This window comes from Sorex araneus, chromosome 1 (assembly GCF_027595985.1).
Source record: "Sorex araneus isolate mSorAra2 chromosome 1, mSorAra2.pri, whole genome shotgun sequence".
Taxonomy (NCBI): Eukaryota; Metazoa; Chordata; class Mammalia; order Eulipotyphla; family Soricidae; genus Sorex; species Sorex araneus.
The window spans coordinates 14,812,856-14,836,401 of NC_073302.1; the positions used below are offsets into that span (position 1 = coordinate 14,812,856).

Below are 23,546 nucleotides of genomic sequence, written 5' to 3' on the forward strand. Positions count from 1 at the left end.
TGTGTGAACTCCTCGGAGGTAAATAACTTACAATGGCAACAATTAGAGAAGGGCTGTGTGTGGGATGAACCTGAGTCTCTTAATCACACTGCGGGTTTATATATAGCACAGTGCAACCACGGCCTCTGCGCGCTCCACGCCACTGCACGTCAGCAGCTCGGCGCTAAACCGGGTGCCTCTCAGCGGCAGGTCTGTGACTCACAGAGGGTCACTGGGTTCAAGGACAGCGCTTGGAATAGAAGCAGCCTCTCTCTTTCACAGTCTCCAAAGCCCCGTGGCAGGAAAGTCTCGTTATGAATCTGGTAGCAGGATCACAGCTCTAAAAGGCACGCTAGCAGGTCTTCAGGGCTATGTCTAGGAAGGAGGGCAGGCTGGGGAGGTGAGGCCGTGACGGTGGAAGTTTTGATTGGTAATGCATTTGTTTTCATCTAAGGGTTAGTTGGTTTTATGGGAGGAGGTAAGAGGGCAGTAGCGGAACCAAGCCACAATATTGATTTCTAAGCCAGAGGAAACAGTGTGTTGTGTTTTACCACTGTTGGTGAAAACTTGGAAATGGGTGTGTGACCATCCTGGAAAGTGCCAGAAGATGAGAAGAGACTCTTGGACAATTGAATAGAAGGCTGGGCGGTAGTAGAGGGGGTGAGGTATTTGCCTTGCACACTGGTGGCTCATGTCAGTTTGATTCTTTCTTTTTTTTGGTCACACCCGGCAATGCTTAGGGTCTACTCCTGGCTCTGCACTCAGGAATTAGTCCTGAAAGTGCTCAGAGGACCATATGGGATGCTGGGGATCGAACCCAGGTTGGCCGAATGCAAGACGAATGCCCTTCCTACTGTACTATCACTCTGGCCCCGTCAGTTCAGTTCTTGACACTACGTATTTTGCCTGAGCACTGATGGAAGGAAACTATGAGTTCAGAGTCAAAACTAAGCTCTGACTGAGCACTACTGGATGTGACCCCCATCAAAAAAATAATAATTGTTGCAAAAGTAACAGGTGCAAGACCCCAGAGGTATCTCAATGGTCAGCCACCTGCCTTGCATTCATGAGACCAAGACTTTGATTCTTACCACCTGTCTATATGCCAGGTGTGATCCCTGGGGCATAGCACTTTGGGATGCCAAAGGGTGTGATCTCCAGTGCACTGCAAGGAAATATGTGTGGACATCACAGGTAACTCTGTGCAAGGACCACAACTGAGTGTGCAAACACTTCAGTCAAGTGAATTGAGCTTTACACGCAACTGTGCACTAACTCCATCACAATAACAACAAAGGGAGGGGAAGGGTGAAAAAAAGTGTTAAAAATATGAAAACAAATGCAGGAGAGTTTGATAGATTTTTTTTTTCATTTTGAATCACAGAGATGCACAGGGGTCACTCCTGACTCTGCACTGAGGAATTACCCCTGGCGGTACACAGGGGACCATATGGGATGCTTGAAATTGAACCCGGGTCAGCCAAGTGCAAGGCAAATGCCCTACCCACTGTGCTATCGATCCAGCCCCAATTTTGATAAATTTAATCTAGTACATCCTCAATAGTGATGTTTTATATGGAACCAAAAATGAAATACTAGTGAGGTATTTTGCATTCTATTATTCATTTCAAATATTTGAAATCCAGTGGGTGTAGATTTTGTACATAAAGCCTATCTTGATGTGGAATAGACATATTTCAAATGTGGCTAGTGACTCCCAGATGAAGCATAGCCTCCTATGTTTGCATTGTCATCTGGTGGCTTTTATCTCTTATTTATTATTGTTATTATTATTATTATTATTTTAAATTATGGACCAGTGACTCTACTTTTTCCAACCTCAGTTTCCTCTCACCATGAAATGGGAACCATAACTTTTATGAATATCTCCTTGAGCAGACATGTGTATGATGTCTAATATAGTTCTTGGCATACAGTAAATGCTCAGTTAATGCCTGATTCCTTGATCCCAGTGATTTACCACACTAAACTGTTTCTTCCTGTGGGAGATGACAGTGTAACTTGGTGTCTGACTTTATGCACATGGAAAGGGCTGCTGATTCTTTCCCTTTCTTTTTCAATTCCAGTGGCATTTCTTTTTCCCAGAGGCATCTGCAGCACTCACTCCTTAAGGTCCCTGCTTAAAACCACTTTATCAGAGAAGCCCCTCGTGAGCATCTCCTATATAAAGCTACACCCTCGCTCTCAATGCCCTCTTACCTACTTTGATTTTCTTTAGTGCACTCTATCACAAGTATAGCTACTGCTCATTTCTTCACTCCTCTCAACCCAACAGAAAATAAGCTCCCCAAGGACCCTGGATGCTCTGTTCACTAATGAACTGTCAGCTTCTAAAATGGTACCTGACATGTAATAGCTGCAAAATATGTTCATGGGTGAACGAATGAATTTATTAAACATTTGCAATACTTTAGCAATAGGTGTGGGGAAGAAATGCATACATAGTTCTTGCTCGATAAGAGAGATGGGGAGAAGGCGAGGAAGTGGGAAAAGATGATGACAGCCCTTGCTCTTCCTAATAACTCACAGCTGCTTCTTCTGGAAGGGAGCATAAAATGAGGCCCCCATAACCATGCCACCAGACTCCACCTAGGCTGTTTTCCACTTGGGGCGCCCCAGAGGGGGGCGGGGGGAAGCCCTCCTGCCCCAAGGAACCCAACCCCAGCAGCCGAACTCCACAACCCAACTGCTGCCATGCTCCGGGCTGCTTTCCACATGCTCTGGCCGAGCCTCATGCATGAGTTAAGTCCAGTGGAACCCAGGTAATGTGGAACTTTGTGACCTTGGACTCTGGGCTCAACGGGACCGGGGAGCAGAAATCCTCTGTCTGCTTCCCTTAGTCTGTGGCAACCCAGGGGCCGTGCCCATAAGTGACCTCCTGCCTGCACCAGATAATCTCCTCATCAGCCACTGTCTAGAACTCACAGCTGCTTCTCCCAGAAGGGATCATAAAATGAGGTCCCCATGACCATACCACCACTCCACGCCAGACTGTTTTCACTTGGGGTGCCCCAGAGGGGGCGGGTGAGAGCCCTCCTCGCCCCAAGGGACCCAGCCCTGGCAGCCGACCTCCACAACCCAACCACCGCCACCATACTCCAGGCGGCTTTCCACACGCTTGGGCTGAGCTTCACGTGAGTGAACATATTCCTAAAAGATCAAAACACACATCATAAGACACTCCCTGCTCACTTTCCACAATTACCACACCATGTTTGATTGGAGGCAAGATGTCACTGATGCCGCCTGAACCCCTCGCACTCTCCCAAACCTGGCTCACCATCTCGCCTTAGACAATGCACAGCTCAGCATGCCAGGCATGGAACTCTACGCATGATCCCCGCTGGAACTCTAAGTGTCATTCCTGATGGGCATCCCTGGCTGTTTTGCAAGATTCGGACAGAATGGCGTTGGCGGGGCATGGAGAAACTGCAGCAGCAGCCACAACATCACCAGCCACAGTGTCGCCGCCTACCCTGGCTGGGCTGAGTCACAGTGCCGTTGGACATAGAGCCATGGCGGCAGAGCCCACAGTGGCTCATCCACTGTGTGGTGCTGTCAGCCAAGCACCGGGTGACCTGGGACTCTGCACAAGCGTTTGACCTGGCACAGACCCTCTGCGATAGGGTCCTGCACTGCCAGCTGCTCAGCAACCTCTGGGTGCACTCCATCAACCTCAAGGAGATCAACCTGAGGCCGCAGATGTCCCAGGTGCTGCCCAGAGACGCAGGCAGGTGCATATTTCTCAGTGTGCAGATCATTACAGAATTCCAGTCGACCAAAAGCTTACATTTGGTCGTCTGGGAACACTTGTAAAGGCGATTAGAGGCCACTCTCTCTGCCCCTCTTGGAGAGCCCAGCAAGCTACAGAGTATCCTGCCTGCACGGCAGAGCCTGGCAAGCTACCTGTGGCATACTTGATATACAAAAACAGTAACAATGACAGTCCTCATTCCCCTGATCCTGAAAGAGCCTCCAATATGCCATCGGGCTACACTAGCATGCGGCAGGGAGGAATGGAGACATTACTGACACCCGCTTGAGAAAATCGATGAACAACGGGATGACAGTGATATAGTGACAGTGATTCTTACTAAAATCTCTGTTACCATTGTACTGCCCTCAACAAAAACCCCATCACTGCCCTCTCACAGCCTCAAATTTATTTTTACTACCCCTTCTGCTGGAATTTCCTCTTTCCATCTCTCTTCAATAAAACCTTTCATGCTATTTAAGGCACTGCTCAAATCCCATCTCTTTGGTGCAGGCTTTTCAGATCTTTTCTTGGTTAAAAAGAAACCAAAACAAAACATATCCTGTGCTTCTTTTTAATCCATTTGTCCTGTTTTTTCTATGACAGCAGTTAGAGCAGCTTATTTCTTTGGGCAGGGGAGAGGTGGTGGTTCAGGTGGTCCCCACCTGGCTCTACTCCGTGCTTATTCCCGGTTCTGTGTTCAGGAATCATTCCAGGCAATGTTTGGGGGACTGTAGGGTAGATAACATAGCCTCAGGGAGTTTAGGTTTATTGGGTTACTCCCATTACAGTGCTCCCATTCCTCTTTGTTTATTTGTAACTTCTTTCTTAGTGTTCTGTTGACTTGTCAATATTGTTTTTCTCTTCTCCTTGAGTCCTTTGCATAGTTTATTCAGAGTCATGTCCTTTTTATATGGACACAGGAAGATTTAGCAAATGCTATGCTTTTGTAACCTGGAAGTCATTTGACTCTACATGATATTTTCCTCCTGGGCATCTGTTCTCTCTACCTAAGCCTCAGCTGCCCTTACTTCCTAGCACCCCCAAAAGCAGGGTCCCGACGAGGGACGAGATGGACCCAGGGCAAGCGGTGAGTTGTGTGCTACCCTGGCATCGAGCCTGGCCAAAGTGCCTATAAGTTAAGAACTTGATCATGGACAATTGTTGTCATGATAACTAGATCTGGACCCTGCTAGGATGAGGAATGATTAATCTGGCGTGAGTGCTGTGGACTGAGTCTGTGGCAAGATGTTGCCAGGAGAGCTGCCTTGCAAACCTCAATGTATCTCTTGCTAAGTCCATACAAAAATAACTGATATTAAGATGTTAATGAGTGTTTGGAATAAGGAGAGGAAAAAAAACCCTTTAGAGGTATCTTGCCTACTGGCAGTCAGGAAGGACTTTGGAATGCCCCGAGGTTGTGTTCTCTTTGAACCTGAGAGCCCTCAGGAAGGGCTTTCTTATGCTGATTTTGCTACTTGGCAGTGTGTAACCTAGGGGCAAGGGGAGAGAGGAAAAGGGGAGGAGAGAGATGGGAGAGAGGCTGCAGTAGATCCAGAGAGAGGATGGAGCTGGGAGTGCGGGAGATGAGAAAGATGGAAGATTGAATAAATGGTAACTAATCAGCAACCAGCTTGGTCCTTGTTCTTTCTTTGCCTGTTCTTGGCCAACGGCTGTCCCGATCCAACCCATACACAGTGGTTCCAGAGCACCAAAAGTGGGTGGTGAGACAGCAGCCCGGAGAGCCCGCAAGTGTACACGCCCCTCTGTGTGCTTTAGTTTTTTACAGGGGACCACATGCCATGTCATGGATCAGATGCAGGGGCCTCCTAGTGGGACTCGGGGGACCCTATGAGGTGCTAGGAATTGAACCCAGGTCAGCAGCATGCAAGGCAAATGCCCTAACCAATTTCTTATCACTCTAGCTGCTGATTCCGGGTTCTAATAGATTCCAGTAACTGACCCCAAGTCCTCACCTAAACTTAGAATCTCAGATGGGCAAGATTCAATTTCTGCAGGCGTGGGCTGGAGTCAGGGAGATAGGAAAACAAAGAAACAAACAGCAGACTTGTAAGAAGAATCCTATAGGTTGAAATTGTATTTTAGGAGCTGGAGGAGGAGAGGGTCTCACACCCCAATGTGCTCATCTGCTAAGTGGGAAAGATGTACCCACTTCATGGAAGCAATTTTTATTAATGTCTTCTCTGTACAATTGCTTTGGGTTATTAGCAAGAGAGCAGAGACTTTTTATTTTTAGTGCCAAGCATGGCACGGAGATGCTCGCTTTGTGTCAGTCACGTGACCTTCATGTTCTCTCAAGTCTCAGTATAGTTGGTGCTAATAGGCACTTCTTTCCGGAATGGGAATCAGTGTCTATCATCCTTTGACACAATTAGGTAACATATGTACTAGTCCTTGTTCTTTCCCCAAGAAGATATCAATTTCTATTAGAGTGCACTTTATAAGAACTCCTGTTAATGCTCTGTGGATTATTAGGATTTTTCCATATTAACAGAGACATATTCAGACTGTCCATGAAACACTCATTTCGTGCTGAAGTATCGATGGTGTCAAAGACCCCAGGCACAAAACAGGTTCAAACACAGCCACATAAACCTATTGCCCTGCTTCACCAATAGGACAGAAAGAATCAGGGGCTGGAAGGCAGGTGTCCTCCTGAGTTGGTCACCCAGGTCATGATCTGGCCGAAGGAGCTCTGTTAAAGTGGTGGCTGACTTTTATTATTGATATTGTGGGTTCAGTACTCTTTATTATGGGATGTGCATGTGTGTGTGGGTGAGAGAGAGCGAGAGAGAGCACGAGCGAGCGAGTGAGCGAGAGAGAGAGAGAGAGAGAGAGAGAGAGAGAGCACTGGGTGTCAATGCTGTGCATTGCAGAATGGTTAGCAGCGTCTCTGAGTTGTTTAGGTAGGTACCAATAGTTTCCTCTTAGCTATCAAAATAGGAAGGTGGGGCTGAAGTGATAGTACAGCAGGGAGGGTGTTTGCCTTGCATGCAGCCAACCAGGGTTCGATCCCTAGTATCCCATATGATTCCCCGAGCACCACCAGGAGTAATCCTGAGTGCAGAGCCAGGCGTATCCCCTGAGCATCACTGGGCATGAACCAAAAAGAAAAAAAAAAAAAAAGAAAGGCTCCTAGCAATGGTGGGCAGGGGTCTACATTCCACTTAAGATGCACTGAGTCGGGGGCTGAGGCGATAGTACACTGGGTAAGGCCTTGGGCACTGATGACCTGGGTTTGATCCCCAGCATCCCATATGGTGCCCCAAGCACCACCAGGAATAATTCCTGAGCAGGTGTAACCCAAAAAGGAAAAAAATAAATATATACACTGGATTAAGTCTTTCAGATTTCAGATTTCATCTCATTCTAGGTGCCCTGAGTCTTGCTTTTGTGTATGCTCAGAGACAGACGCATAACCCTCCCTCACCTCGCCTGAACACCCTGTGTACATACATACACACAGGCGGCACCGCAGTGGCATGCAGACCCTCCTGGCCCCTTTGCAAGCTGCAGTGAGGCAGCTGACTCCTGCTTCCTTGTAAACAGTTGAACGGTCAAGCATTCGCTCCTAGGCCTTCTTCCTGCACCCACTCCCACCCATGTAGCCTGCTGTGGTATCAGTGCATTGTAGCTCCCCACCAGGGTCTCCGAACAGTCGCCTCCACCCCCTGTGTGTCACTCAGGTGGGCTCCGGCAGACAGCTTTGGCAGCTGTAGCAGTTAGAGCTCTGCACTTAACATACACAGCTTTGTTTCAGGCTCTGAACAAAAAACCCGAGGCCCCAGCTTCTGGCAGCCCGTTCCTCTGTGCCTCTCGCCTTTGCCCCGACAGCTGGGGCTTGCCGTGCCACGTCGATCTGAATAACTGCTCAGAATAAAATAGTGCAGTTGGACAACAGAGGGAAATACCCTATTTGGATAGGAAATTCACATCTCTCTCTCTCTGATGTGCTCTCTCTTACCATGATTTTCTTCCCCTTTTCAGCTGGAAGAGCAGACAAATGAGATCATATTTCTTCATGTTTAGACATGGTTTTACTCTCGACAAAAAATTTTTTCTGCCCTCGCCACTTTTTTTTTTTTTAAATAAAAACCTGGCATGGAAATTGGAGACATAAAACTCTGAGATTTAGAGAAGGGACGTGACTACAGTCACGCAGCTCATCATGTGCAGAGACAGTCTTTTAGAGGTTCTTGCCAGTTTAAGGCTCATAGCCCCATGAGCAAGACAGACAACAGACACAAATAGTGTAATAAAAGAGTCTCCGTGTTAATATACAGCAGTCTGAAGCGAGCAACCGGGATCGGGAGAAAGGAGCAGCTAGCACTGTTTGGAGAGGAATAAAAAAAGAAGTAGCCACTGAGAGCTGAACCTCTAGTGGTTATTGAGGATTCAGCAGGATGGAGCAGGGGGGTGCGAGATAGAAGTAAAGGCACAGCCGGGAGGAATTCATGGGCATTATCAGGACCAACATTTATCATCAGCATGATCCTCGTCATCACTGTTGCCGTGTGCTGAACGCTGCCTTAGTGCCAGACACTGGGTGGGAACACTGTATGTAAATGATGTCATTTCATTCTCTCACTAGTCCTAGGCGAAGGTGCTATTATTCTCCCAATTTAAAAGATGATAATTGGAGGCTGCTATCTTAGGATAATGTGCTGAAGTAAAGCTGTTTGTGACTGATGGAGCATGGACTCAAGGCTGTTCGTCATTATTCTAAAGTCAAGCTTTTTTTAGGATAGTGAGTGTGAGGGCACACAGCTACCTTGGTTTGGTCAATGACTAGAATGAGGGTGTCAGGAGAAAAATAAAAAGCTTTCCCACAGAAAAAGCGATGGTTTGTGGTTTTTCGCCTCGCCTCTCCCTAAGGAGCCCTGCTTCAGAGAAGCCTCCTTTTATTTTGTTTCTCTTGTTGTTGGGGTGGGAGTTTGGGCCAGTGCTCAAGCTCTATGCTCTTCTGTCCTAACCTGGTGGTGCTTCGGGGACCACCAGTAATGGGACTGGGGGATTCAAAGAAAGATTATGATTGCTGTGGCCACAGGTAAGGCCAAGTGCCTTCCGTTCATTCTGGACTGTCTTTCCGGTTTAATTCCTTATTCTTTTTTTTTTTTTTTGCTTTTTGGGTCACACCCGGCAATGCACAGGGGTCACTCCTGGCTCATGCACTCAGGAAATACTCCTGGCGGTGCTCGGGGGACCATATGGGATGCTGGGATTCGAACCCGGGTCAGCCGCGTGCAAGGCAAACGCCCTACCCGCTGTGCTATCACTCCAGCCCCCTTTAATTCCTTATTCTTAAGTGCTTCTCCAATGTGCTACTACTGTGTTGGTCCACTCCCTTCAAAAGAGAGGCCAGGTCAATATTTCCCCTTCACCTTTAGCGTCCCTCTGAAAACTAAGGAATTGTAAGATTCAGGGTCATCCCCAGTTGGATTCTGCCATAGTCCCTTGAATGAAAGAGATGCTACACCGTGAGGGGTAGCATCAGACTCTTAGGAGTTCCAGGAGCTCTTCATCTGGAAGGTAGTCAACCCAGACGCCTCTCAGTTATAGAGTTCCTGTTCTGGGAGGCGAGTTGTTTGAGAATAAAGTTTATAGAGCAGCCCTCTTGGTTCTGCCTGCATGCGTCTTTCTGGCTATATGAGACAGTTTGCTCATTCAAACATTTTTCAGCATGTAGGCCTTGGACATTTCTGCTATGTCAAGTGCCAAGGTAGAGGTACTTAAACCCATCCTTTGCATCAGTGATGAGGAAACTGCATCTCTAAGAGGCTGAACAGTTTGTATCTGCTTGCACTATCCTCAATGGCAAAGCAAGGGTGTAAGCCTGTATCTGTGTAGCTGCCATGTTCTTTTTTTTTTTTCTTTTTGGGTTACACCCAGTGATGCACAGGGGTTACTCCTGGTTTTGCACTCAGGAATCACTCCTGGTGGTGCTCAGGGGACCATATAAAATGCTGGGAATCAAACCCGGGTCAGCTGTATGCAAGGCAAAATCCCTACCCTCTGTACTATCGCTCCAGCCCCAGCTGCCATGTTCTTATCTGGAAACTACATTGATTTTATATATCTCCACGTATCCATCTGATGCAAGAGTTATGATGAAGATGTGTTAATAGCATTTTTCCCTTTTTTCTTCTTCTCCCTTTCTCTTTCATTTTGTTTTTTCTCTTTCCTCTCCCCACCTTTTTTTTTTTTTGTTCCCTCCTTTTTCTTTCTCTCTTATTCTCTTCTTCACAGGACTCCACAGAATGGAGCAAGAATGAGAGGAAAAAGGCAGGCAAAAAAGCATGAACTGGAGGTTTGTTGAGCTCCTCTACTTCCTGTTTATATGGGGCCATATCTCAGTGCAGCCCTCCCACCAGGAGTCAGCTGGGACAGACCAACATGTCTCCAAGGAATTTGATTGGCTTATTTCAGACAGGGGGCCTTTCCACCACTCCAGGAGCTACCTATCCTTTGTGGAAAGACACCGTCAAGGATTTACAACCCGATATAAAATATACAGGTAAGATCAGGGCTGAGCTAGCCCCTGTCCTTCTTTCTCTTTCATTCCTACTGTGATTTTATTTACTTATGTTTGTGGGGGGTGGCGGCTGTGATCAGTGGAGGTGGCTCTTTCTATATGGAAGAACCTCACGGTCAAGGTATCATGACCCTTCAGCAGACTTTTAACTTCATATTGACTTACTTTTTCTTTAATAAGAGGTCACCGATGTCCAGCCAAAGAACACATAGTGAAAATTTATTGATAACCCACACTGTTCAAGTCATGCTCTTTAGTTTAATATGTCTATACCCTACACCATTTATTTCTTGTGCTAAGTATTGTTTTCTTCACCGTGTAGTTGAAATAACTGATCCTCAGCTAGGAGATTTAACTTGTATATGTTAGCACAGTCAGTACAAGGGACGGTTAGGAATTATATTCTGCTTTCTAAGACTCTGTAGTCTTAAGACTTTGTAGAAAATGTCAGGCTTAGAAAGGGTCATGTTTCAAATGCTGTAATTATGGTCCATATCTTGCCCAAACACATTCACCATTTGGACACACAGGGTCACTCAATAAGCAGCCTTTTCCTTCCTCTGAATGGGTTCTGATCCTCTGACGCCTTCTCATCCAAAAAGAAAGGGGTTGATGTAAGGTCCTTCCTCTTTGAAACTATGTCAGATTTTCCCCCATTCCTCTTAACCATCCTTTCTTTTATATTCCTAAGCTCAATTATACCTATACCTCTTTTTTTAACCTCATTTGAAATTAGAGTCTAATCTTATATTAACACTTTCACCCAATTGGAAACTCTTTGAAGGTAGGATTTAGATATAATATATAATTTCATTCTGGAACCCTAGAGTGATATTTGGTCTTGAATAAGTTGTAGAATGCTTGGTACTCTGTGGAGGAGTAGTCTTTATCCTGAGGTTGGAGAAGAAGGGCGTATTGGAATGGGTGAATGAGGATACGTCCTACTATTGGGAAAGTACCAGTGTTAAAGCACTTTTGTCTCTGATGTGGAAAAATAGGGCAAATCTCTTTTCACCTTCCATGGCATTGTAGACTAGGAATAGGTCATGTGTAAAATCTCTACTGTGTCATTAATTAAAATTGTCTGTAAATCTATGTTGTATATTCAAATCCTAATTTAATGGTAGGTAGACTGAAGTCTTAGAAATCTTCAGTCTGTGCAAGGGTTCCAAATGAACTTTCTGTAAATCTTGAAGAATAGCAAAAATTCAATTACTGGCACAGTTATAATTGTGCTAATGCACAATTATTGCACTAGCATATAGTCAGGAACACAAAGGTCCTATCTGAATATGAAATATGCAAAAAATGAAAAATGAAAGCAGAAGAATGAGGAACATAGGCCACTTTTGGTTTCAAAAGAGGAATATTGGGGTAAGAGAGATCATAAGATGGGTAGGACCCTGGTCTTGCATGCGGCCAGTGCAGGTAGAATTTCTAGCAGTGTATATGCCTCTATGATCTCCCAGGACTCCTGAGCACAAAATCAAGAGTAAGCCCTGAACATCTTTGGGTGTGTTCAACTCCTCATGTCCCTTTCCTGAGCAAACAAAATAGAGGAAGTGTCAAAATTTCAAAAATATAGTTATTGATTCAAAGGCCTGCTATGGGAAAGAACAATAACTAGCTACTTAATTTCAAATTTGAATTTTTAAAAGTAGTTTCCAAAAGAACATGGCCGGTTCTGTTGTGAATATTCATATGACTAAATATGGAACCCCATTATTTCTTCAGTATAACTTAGTGGTATCCAAAATCCTTGGTATTGGTCAAAATGCAAACCTGAGCTGCAGGATTTTGCCCAAAAAAATAGTCAAGCTCCACATGTCATATTCTTTTGATATTTTGTCAACAATAATTTCTTAGCTTTATATGTAAATTTGAGCTTTGAATGCCCTCTTTAAAGTTGGAGTGTTTAGGGTTCATATTTCTATTTAAATATTAGGAAATGAGTGATCTGAATAAAATATAGCCATGAAAAAGTAGAGCTTGGACAAGAAATGCACATCTATAATCACACAAACAAGCTTCTATAAATAAAGGTATGCACTGGCTACTTTCACATGTTTCTTACCATCCCTTGTATGCCTGGACATGGCCTAGTCTAGATTATAAGGCATGTGAATGGAGTGCGGCAACCAGCTAAAACTTGATTTCTAGGATATTTTTAAAGACTGTCTGGTACAGGATAACAGAAACATTAAATTGGAGATAGGTGGTCTGGATATGACATTGCAATGACTGTTGTGGGTCATCACACATGTATGTGACATATTTTTATGACTGCTATTGAACTAATATATCTGTATGTGGATATGCTGAGCCGAACCACAGATACCCAATGGATACACTAGTGGTTGGAGTCGTGCATGTCTACCATCTCTGCAAGAGTTCCAAAATGGAACACTCACCCCATGCTAGAGTGAGAGGACCCGTGATTGTCAGTTTTCTTTCTGAGGTTGCAGCACCTTAATATTTCAGATAGTAACACTGTCTCAGGGAGGTTGAATGCATTGTCTATGTACATCCTTCCGGTTTGGAGTGGAGTTGAGAACCAAGCACTGGTCCACTGATCCCCAAATCTTTCTCTCAACTATGATTTTGCCCAGCTCCCTTAGAATGCATCCAAGTGTGGAATGATTCAGAGCTCTGATGGGCTCTTTCAAAAATTGTTGCTCACAATCACTTTGTGAGATTTTCTAGTGTAGTTTTAGAGGTGCTGTCAGATATTAAGCTCGTCATGAAGAGAGTAGGTGGGGCAGAGATATGTGGATGTTAAATGCAGATCCATGGAATAGCCTTGTGACAGTAGGTAAGCTTCTTCCTCTCCTATCTTCCTCACCCATCACATTGATCAGTGTTTTTCAACCATTGCTCTTTGAAACTCTTGGGACAGATGAACATAGTCAAGCTAACTAGTGTAGGGAGACAAGAAGGGTTGGGGGAGGAGTAATCAGGCAGAATTTCCTCCTTATATAAGAGAATGTTAGCATCTGGGTTTTGCAAAAATTCGTTTTTTACATTTGCTGTTCTTTGAGTACACTGTTAAAGCAATGCATACAATCATTAAACTAGCTGATTTCTAAAGTCCTTTCTGTCTTCAGAATTATGTGTAAGATTTAACTAAGGACATGTGGTTAATTAAAATGATAGAGTTCGACCCGAAAGTCAGGCCCCTGGTCATCTAGTTATTTCTTCCTTCTTTTATTTAATCCTCAAATAATTGTTAAGCACCAGTTACAGGCCCAGCACTGTGTTTGGGGCAGACAATACAATGATGAGTAAAATAAACATGGTCCTTGCTCTCAGAGGGGAGAATGACCTTAATTAAACACACATACATACACACAGGCACATGCACAATATAATAGATGCTACAAAGCAAAAGAAATGTGCTTCTGTGGCATATCTGGGAGACTATTAGCTGCATAAACAGTTATTTGGTGCCTACAATGTGCAAAGAAGCCTACTATGTGGAACTGGGCTCCTGTAATTTTCTTACAGGTACAGTTGCCAATAGGTACCTAGAGATATTTGCATCCATCCAGGCAAGATTCAGAGCAGCGCGGAAGCCAACCAGGACATGCTCTTTGGGGCCATTGCCAGTTTACCATTTCTCCTCACATTGTGGTGTTTTGTTGAAATATTTAAGTATCTTTATAGGTCATTTCCTGCGTGTCTTCCTATCAGCTAACCCAGACAAAACACATTAGAAACTTGACATTTGTATCACGAAACGTTTTGCTCCCTGAATGTCATTACTTTACGCCAGAGAGCTAGTCTTTCTGAAATGTCCTAGATGACAAATTTTACTTGATTCCCCCCTTCTTTGTTCCCAACACCAACAAAGCTTGGAATCCAGACTGGATCCCAGACTGACCTGGAAGTGTCAGGAAGAATCTGGAAATCTCTTCTCCTCTCATCAGCGGGGTGCACCTTCTCTGTTCTCATGCAGATGCATGCAGAGGCGAACTTGAGCTCATAGAATCTTGGTGGAGAGTCAGTGCCATTGGCAGTGATGAAAACCTTTTTTAAGTAAACCCCTTTCTAACTAAACCCCTCTTCCATGATGCATTTTATTGCTTCCACGAGTCAAGCAATAAAATGTGCAAATATGCACAAAGAGGTTTTGGTGCTGTGGTGTCATGTTCCATCACTTGTAAGCATGGGATGACATCTGGAGGCTGAGGGAACTTTCTACCCTTGGGTCTGCCAGGCTGTGGTGATAAAATCATGGATTCTGAAATCAGAGAACCAGGGCAACTGGCCCGCTTGTCTACCACCCCCATTCTTTATTTTCACCAAGTAATGAAAATTCTCTGAACCTGTTTCCTCGTCTGTAAAGTGGGAGCATAATCTATAGTGCACTGCCAGGCCTTTTCTTCAGCTATTAAAATGCCAGGATCCCACATAAAGTTGCCTTTTTTAGGAAACATGCTTAGGTGGTGAACAACTGTCTGGACTTAGAATCTGGAAACTCAGATTGCAATTTATTTGGATCTGCTTTATATTTCTTACCTATATATCAGTCAATTACTTATACATGCTTTGCTTTAAAACTGAATAGTATAGCTGTGTAATGATGTGATGACATAGAAGTAACTCTGAGGAGACAATAAAACACACCACACACACACACACACACACACACACAATCTATAGTGTTCACCCTTTCCTCTACCAAGGAAAGAGGAAAAACAGAGCAAATAAGCAAACAAGTACCACCTCAGTGATAGGAATGGATAATTAATTGCTTAGATACACAAGTGTCTCCTCTGTAGAAAGAGATAATAATGACTGTCCTACCTACTAGGTCAAATGAGAGAAAGTTTGAGTGAAAATGCTTTGCAAAATACAAATTTTCTCATATCTCTTTTTTTCATTAAGCTTCTAGAGAAAGCCTCTAATAAAATCATTTATTTCCACAGTTTTGTTCAATATGCACACACGCAGCCATTCTGGGAATGAAATGCTATTATTGTCTATATTACAAATGAGAAAGCTGTGGCACCCAGAGGCTGAGCTCATTTTACTGTGTTAGATACCTGGGCGGTGGCAGAGGTGGGAGCCCAGACCAGACCCCTGCGATGCCCCAGTGGCGTTGTCCATTCTGTTATCGTGGCTTCTGGGGCTGAGTTCCCAGATACTAGGAAATTTCCTTTGACCACGAGCAAGCTGCAAGTTCTTCGAGACTCAGTTTTCCCGTATGTAAAATGGGGATCAATATCACATGCTTTTTGATGCTGTCGCAAGGACTACGTAAGCACATGGAATTTAAGATTTTGGAAGAACAGTATAAATTCTTTCCTCCACTCAGAGAGCTGATCTCATTACTAGAAATTACTTTTCCTCATGAAAATTTAAAAAATGGATTTGGTTCAGAGGCTGGAGAGGTAACAGAGCAGGTGGGTGAGGCAGTTGTCTTGCATCCAGCCAACCTGGGTTTGATTCCCAGCACCACATATGGGACCTTGAACCCCACCACTAGTGATTTCCTGAGCACAAAGCCAGGAGTATGCCTTGAGCACTGCAGGGTATGGCCCTCCAACTGCAAAACAAAGCATTAAAAAAAAAGTTTGGTTTAGAATCTTTCCTGTGTTTTTACTTAGCATATCTGTTATCTGTGAGGGCTTTCTTTGGTTTTTGTTCTTGACTTGGAGATAATCAGTAGATGCTATAAATTTGGCAACAATTTTAGAAGTAGATTTACTGAGACTTTTATCTAAGAAGATACCACACTTTTATCTAAGAAGATACCACACATTCCTTGTGGTATCTTCTTAGACTTCTATTTTACTTAGGATAGAGAAGAGATTCTGATCATGGTGGTCTTCATATGCCACCAGAGTTGGTTTCATACCCAGTGGGGGTTTTTTGGCAAGTATGGAACAAGAGATTTATGCCTTATGGTATACCTTTGAGTTTTATATAATTATTTAGATTTCGAGTGTAAATTAAATCTTGGTAATCCAATTCTGATGTCCTCATTTTCCTCCATATTTCTTTAATAGTTGAGTAAGTCTCAATTTTGATCTTTTCTCCTGGTGTCTTTTTCTTGTTTTCCATTTGAAAAGAAAAAAATACCAGTAGTAAGTTTTTTTGGGTAAGCCACTTAGATAAATGAACAGGCCTGAACTTGGGTAGATGGTTCTGCTGAGACTAAAATGTGCTCCTTAATCTGAAACTCTTTCAGGCCTGTGTGTTGGGTACCTGGGTGAGCTAGCTGATGTGGTCAGTCATGTGTAAGGGAGCTAGGGCCCTTGTTTCTGGGAGTGTTTGGAAACATGGGAGTGAAAGGAAGTTTATCACATATCATGAAGGATGTGATGAGATAGGCTAAATCATCTTTTCTTAACTTATATTTCATCAAGCTATGGTTTAGTGTGGAAAAAAGGTGTTTTCAGGAAGGAAAAAATAATCATATGGTCAAATAAATGATTATGTTGATGATGACACTAAAGTCAGTGATGATACCCAAAACAGTAATGATGTTAATTGCTGACCAGTGCCTCTTCTGAACAGATTGCTTATACATTATTCAAACTGATGGATTCTTGTAGCAATTTTATGTGTTCCTTATTGGTTATTATCTTCATTCATGTAATGTCCAATGAAAGAAATAACTAGAGAGAGTTGGATAGATCATGGACAGGCAGATAACAAAAATTATGTGATGAACCTTGCATAGTTTTTTTTTGCTTCCCACATAGCAGAAACACATTTATTTGGGAAACCAAAGCTATACAACTATCCTGACTTCCAGATTTTGCAGGATCTCTCCTGGACTCTCTGATACTGTTCGAGAAAATCTCTTGACCCACTTAATCTCTTTTCTCTGAAGGACTGGTGTTATGGTGTGCAGGCTCAGAGACTTTCTTGCTCTACCTAACTTCTAACTTTGCAGCTTGAGTATGACTTCTTTGAACAGCAGCCTGTATTCAAACTTCCGTAAAGAGCCACCCTAACGTGAAGCTGGCATTTGTGAAACAAATCACGCACTTGCAGAGCTTTTACTTTGAGCACTTTGGGCTGAGCCACCTCCTGGTTTATGATGAAAAGAAATGGGAATAGCAGCTTCAATTTTCTTGTCACAAGTAATAACAGTCATGTTCTTCCCATTCCTTGCCATATCTTAAACTTCTGTACGGCTTTATTTTATTATTCCTAAATGTGGCATTCCCCGACCTTATAATGTGTGTAATAGGGATAGGACCTTTAGTGGATTCTAGAGCCACACTTGAGAAGCAGGATGAGACTTCGATTAAATATTTGAATACTTAACTACATATTAGAGTTACCTGCAAACTTTTTGAAAAATACCAGTGCTGAGCTGGGAAGATACAGAGGTTCTAATCCCAGCACCATATGGATTTCAAACCCTTGCTGGGTATAGTCCAGGAAATCACAAAGCATTCCCTGACCCTCCCCCTCCCCTCACCCCCCACTACCTGGATGGTCTTGATGGTTCTTGGCACTGAAGGATGGAAACAGTGCAACATTCTTGGGTTGAATTGTCATTGAATTGTCAGCCAGATTGGTGGAGTATTATCAGGGTTCACCTCAGAATCTCCTAAGAACTTCTAGGGATGCCCCCAAAACAAATTAAAAATGCCAACATCTAGGAGTATATGTATTATATTCCACAAGATTCAATTAAATTCCCGTTGACATGAGTGGATGAAAGTATGGCACATATTTAATAGAAGACTACTGAGCTATTAAAATAGACAAAAAATTGTCTTTTGTGACAACAAGGATACGACTTGCTTGATTTTACTAAGTGGAATAAGTCAGAATGTGAAAGATAAATATGTTTCATATTGAAATACAAATAACCAAAGAAAATAAACTGACAAAACACAGATGTATCTCTGGGTCTCTAAAAGACATGGAAATTAACAAACGGGAGACAATGAAATGAGTGATGGGTGGCGGGGAGAATTCAGTGGTACAATACCATTGACACTTTTGGAGGCTGTCACATATTGAGGAGTGAGGCTGTGCTGGGGAACTATTCAGTACTATAAGCCACTGGCGAATAAATACCTTTGATTTAAAAATACCAACGCTGAAGGGATTCCTCAGCATTGAAGGAAATTTTGAAGGGAGACCAAAGAGGATTTCTTTGGTATAGGATCAATGAGAACAATGGGCTAGAGTGATGATTATTAACTGGCCACAATTTTGCTCCCTGAGGAATGTTTGGAAACACGTGGAGACAGTTTTGGTTTGTCATACTAGGCTGGAGATAATGCTACACTTCTGTAGAGAACCAGGACCTGAGATCAGTCAGAGATAAGTCCTTACCAAGTGTCAACAACCCTCTGCAGCCAACAGTCACCTGACTCAAAATGTCAACAGTATAGAGACAGAGAAATTTGGATCTAGAGCTAATATTTTTTGGGGGAAAAGAAAAAAGGGAGTATTGAGCTAGATAGTAAGAATTCTATTTTGATCTATAAGTTCAGGCTCAAATGGCTGAAATACGTGCACCAGATTAACAAAAAAGATTCCCAAAGAGATTGACTGTGATATCAAAGGGTAAGAACACTACACATTTTGAACAAAAATAATTTTTTTGATCCTCCCAAGTAATGTTCAAGGATTCAGAGGTTGTCCAAGTGATTATTGGCCAACTGTGTATATAACTCAATGTGAGGGTCGGAGGGTGTGGTACTGCTTGGGCCATATGTTGCTGGGATGACTGAGGGGCACTCCAGGATGTGATGGTCCCTTGAGCATCACATCCCTGTGATGCTCAAGGGACCATATAAAATCTCAGGGACCAGACTGGGGTCAGGCACATACAGGGCATATACTTTACTCACTCTACAATCTCTTGGCCCCAAGGCTGCATTTCTAGGCTTCAGATCAGTGTCACAACTGTTGCATCAATAAAAAAGGCAAATCAGTTTCACTTGCTGCTAAATTTAAGCAGCATTTCAGAGAAATGACTCTCCAGTCCAGACAAATATCAAATAAGGGGCCAGAGAGATAGTACGATGGTTAAGGTGCTGGGAGGAACCCTAGACCTTCTTACTCACTGCTTAGAATTCATGAGCCCAACTGTAGCACTATAGCACTCTTGTCCCATTGTTCACTGATTTGCTCGAGTGATAGCTCAGAGGGTCGGGCATTCACCTTACACACGGCCAACCCGGGTTCGATTCCTCTTTCCCTGTCTGAGAACCTGGCAAGCTACCAAGAGCATAACAACTTGAGTATCCCACCCACACGGCAGAGCCTGGCAAGCTCCCCATGGCGTATTTGACATGCCAAAAACAGTAACAACAAGTCTCACAACAGAGACATTACTGGTGCCCGCTGGAGCATATCCCCAACAACAACAATAAAAAACTATCTTTATTTCTCCAGATCTAGGAGATCTAGTGAGTTTCCTTTGACTCTAGTATTTTTTAATAGTCTCCACTGTTAGGTTCAAATGCACATGACTCAAGTTGTTAAAAAATGAGTTTGAACCACATGCATTAAAGGACAATTTTTATATCTTAAGAGATTGCCCAGGAGGTACAAAAGGAGATGAGAATAGGGTGACATCCCATAATGGTAGTTTTGTTGTTTTCAGCCATTTAGAGTTTGACATCACAGATGAGAGCAGATACCCAGGGCCACTCCTCTTATCCCTTTTTAAATCTGAATTTCTGACCAGTGTCTTCAAGAATAGAAAAGGATAAGAAGGAATATCTAGCAGACATCTTCTGAGCCACTGGCTGTCAATTCAAAGGTAATCTTCAGTGTTGATTATTTAAAATTGATCTTCACTTCCAAGAACGATAGCTTTATTGCTACCAAATTGATACCTTTGCTGTGTTTTTACCTCTCTGCTCCTATGCCATTACTGAACTGACTTCTGTGAGCTACAAACCAGTGTGTAGCAATCTCCACTGGGCAATTGTCCAGCATTTGTCAGGAGAAATGTCTGAAATGGATTTGCTTATCCATCTCTCTCTTGTAGACAGACTGACAGTATCATCAAACTTAGACAGAATGTGGTCATTGCTCTGGCTGGTGAAATTTGTAATACAATGAATTCAAATCCCTGAAGACTTAAATCCAGATTTTTTAAATTTTTTTGAGAAAGAGCAGTGGTTAGGGCTATACCCAGAAATAGTCAGGGCCTTCTCCTGGCTTTGTACTCGGGATCATTCCTTGCAGGACTTGGGGGACCACAGAGTGCTGGAATGTAGCCAGATCTAGCTGGGTGCAAGCACCCTACCCACTGTCCTATTGCCCTGGCCCTCTGTTCCAGATTGTGCCTAAGTAAGAAGAGCACTGTGTCAAGGGTCTGGACGTCTGCCCTCCCACATGAGTTTGAAAACTGTTTAATGATCTCTAGATTCTGTTTTACCAGGCTCTACAGTAGTTCCCTGGGAGGAGAGAAATGCCTTGAATTCTGCCCCTGTCCCCCGCCCCTCCAGGAACTCAGTGATATCTTGTAAAAAACTGACAAAAGGCAAATAATTATAATTCCTTGTGCTGAATTCACTTAACCAAGCAGTACCCTGGGCGTGTGTTTATGTGGGGGAGGAGAACTCCCTTCCGCTTTGGAATTGTGTAGGTGGGAAAGGGTTGGAAGGGAACATGAGTTTGGAAAAGCATCCACATGGAAGGAATATTCAACTCAGATATCTGGGAGGAGTAGGATTTTCTGAGAGGGTGGCAGTTAGGGATAAAGCATCATATGAGATGGAACTCTCTCTCTCTCTCTCTCTCTCTATATATATATATATATATATATATATAGAGAGAGAGAGAGAGAGCCTGGCAAGCTACCAAGAATATCCCACCCGCACGGCAGAGCCTGGCAATCTATCCGTGGTGTATTCGGTATGCCAAAAACAGTAACGATATGTCTCATTCCCCTGACCCTGAAAGAGCCTCCAATCATTGGGAAAGACGAGTAAGGAGAGGCTGCTAAAATCTCAGGGCTGGGAGGAATAGAAACGATACTGGTGCCCGCTCAAGTAAATCAACAAACAACGGGATGACAGTAATACAGTGATACAATAATGAAATGGAACAGTTGTTGCGAAAGCAAAGGGTAGCAGCAAGCCTGGAACGCTAAGTCTTTGTGTATCTGTTTATTTTAACTCAATGTTAGAACATTGCTGCATCAGTAGCCGGAAGCCAACATAGGAATGAATTTGGGATAACAAATGAATTTAAATCAGCTGTCAAATTCTAGTTAGTGGATAGACTGTTTCTTTCTAGATAAAACAGCATTTTTTCTTGTTGTTTAGTTTATGCTTACATGTATTGTAATATAACTTACCTTTAAAATATAATTTTGTGAAAACACTCAGTAAACCTGGAGATATCAAGAAACATTGTTGAAATGAAAATTAATGAGAAAAACACCTAGCCATAATCCGTGTGATGCTAGATGTGTGTTGATAGCTTGATAGGTTCCACTCTATTTCATTGAAATATAATCTATTCCCTTTTGATTCCTTTCCTTAAAAAACTGCTAGTGCTTACCAACTACATTGATTTCCATCTCTGCTAGAGGGGTAGACCTGACAGTCTGAGAAACACTGAATTTGGGTCTATTTACTGGTCATATTTGGGCTCAGAGCACAATTGTGTCTGTTGGTTTGGCAGGATTTGCCCTGAATTCAAATCAGTATATTTGGAACCTGAGACCCATTTGGCTGAGAAACACTTGGAAATATTATTCTGCCTACAGGCTGAAGAAAGCTCAGAAGGAAGTTTGAGGGAAGGGTCAGAAAGTGTTGGGGCCGCAGCCATAGCACAGCGGGTAAGGCATTTGCCTTGCATGCAGTCGACCTGGGTTCGATCCCCAGCATCCCATATGGTCCCCCAAGCACCGCCAGGAGTAATTCCTGAGTGCAAAGCCAGGAGTAACCCCTGAGCATTCGCTGGGTGTGAACCCCCCAAAATAAATAAATAAAAAGAAAGTGTTAAGCCCGGGACTATGGGTTCCCAAGTGGCAAGATGGACAGAGATGTGAACACAGTAATGCAAAAACAATAGTTTTATTCTACTTAACTGTGGTCTACTGTCTCACCTGCAGAGTGGTCTCTTGATAGCGACCCCGACTCCAAGTAGCAAGCAGTGTATATAGGTTTCAAAATTCAGGCAAACACGATGGTAACAGTGGTCACGCAATGGTTAAACAATAGTTTCCAGCAACAGCTTATGGTTACATAAGCTACTCATTCTTTAATGTTAGCAAAAGACAATTTCTGGGGCATTTTGATTGATTGAACCCACTTACTGGGCCCAGGAACTTTCCAGGCGGGTTCAGGTTGGCTCATTGCTGGGAAAATGTTTCAGTTCCAGGAACTGAACCTGAGACCTACCTGATTTTGCTGGTTTCTGCCGCCTGCCATGGCATCCGTTACGCCCTTACAACAGCTGTGGCAGCCATTTGAAGGACCGGAAGGGTGTGTGAGCGCCATGACAAAGGTGATAGAGCCAGGATTCTCTCTCTCCTAGTAGCATCACTAAGTGCTACCAACAGAGCTAGCCGCATTGCACCTAACTCTCTGCTTGAACTGCTTCTAAGGCTCACTTGCCCCATCCACTCAAAGCATCCTGTGGGTGGCCATTCTTTTGTGTCAAGTCCAGTCTCAGCTAGATGCCTTTGTATCTCTGGTGAAAGGGATAGGAATATCCTAGCTAAGTCTTCAGGCAATTTCTTTATTTCTCAGGCACTTCCTTCTGGGCATACAAATCACGAATTACTGGGTCTCATTAGCACTTGATTCTCTGCCTAGCTTGGAATAAGTCTTTGTATCCTCTTCTTTGTCTGAATCCAACTGGCCTTGCACACCTTACTGGAAACTTCCAGCTGCAAATCAGTCTGGAAGCTTGTATAATCCCTAAAAGAAGCCCCATGGCTTAGTGATAAAGAACAACTCCAAATTCAAGCAGCTCTTGGTTTGGGAGCCTCCGTGTACTCACCTGCAAATTAGGGATGCAATCAATGCATCATCGTTGGGAAGAAGTCAGAAGACAGCACATCACTGCATGTTAGCTCAGAGCTCGCAGTGCCAGGGTTTCCAAGAAGGCGTGTAGGAGAACCTCGAGCCACAGGGGGATGCTTGATTGGGTGTGCTGTGTAGCTTCGGTACCTCATTCTTGAAGTACAAAGACATTTGCTATAAGGAGGACAGAAAAAAAGACCCGAGAGAAGAGGAAGATGTCTGATGCCAGAGGCACTTGAGAGCGGGGACCCCAGAGACCTGCACTACA

At 43.6% G+C, this 23,546-nt stretch overlaps 1 protein-coding gene across 1 annotated transcript in view; it reads left to right on the plus strand.

The window, feature by feature from the left end:
• BRINP1 (BMP/retinoic acid inducible neural specific 1) overlaps positions 1–23,546 on the plus strand; it is a 224,790-nt gene that overhangs the window by 57,070 nt on the left and 144,174 nt on the right. The window contains exon 2 of the mRNA XM_055145020.1: positions 10,022–10,289. Coding sequence (XP_055000995.1) covers positions 10,072–10,289 — 218 coding nt within the window. The 5' untranslated portion in view covers positions 10,022–10,071. The remainder of the gene's footprint in view (positions 1–10,021; positions 10,290–23,546) is intronic.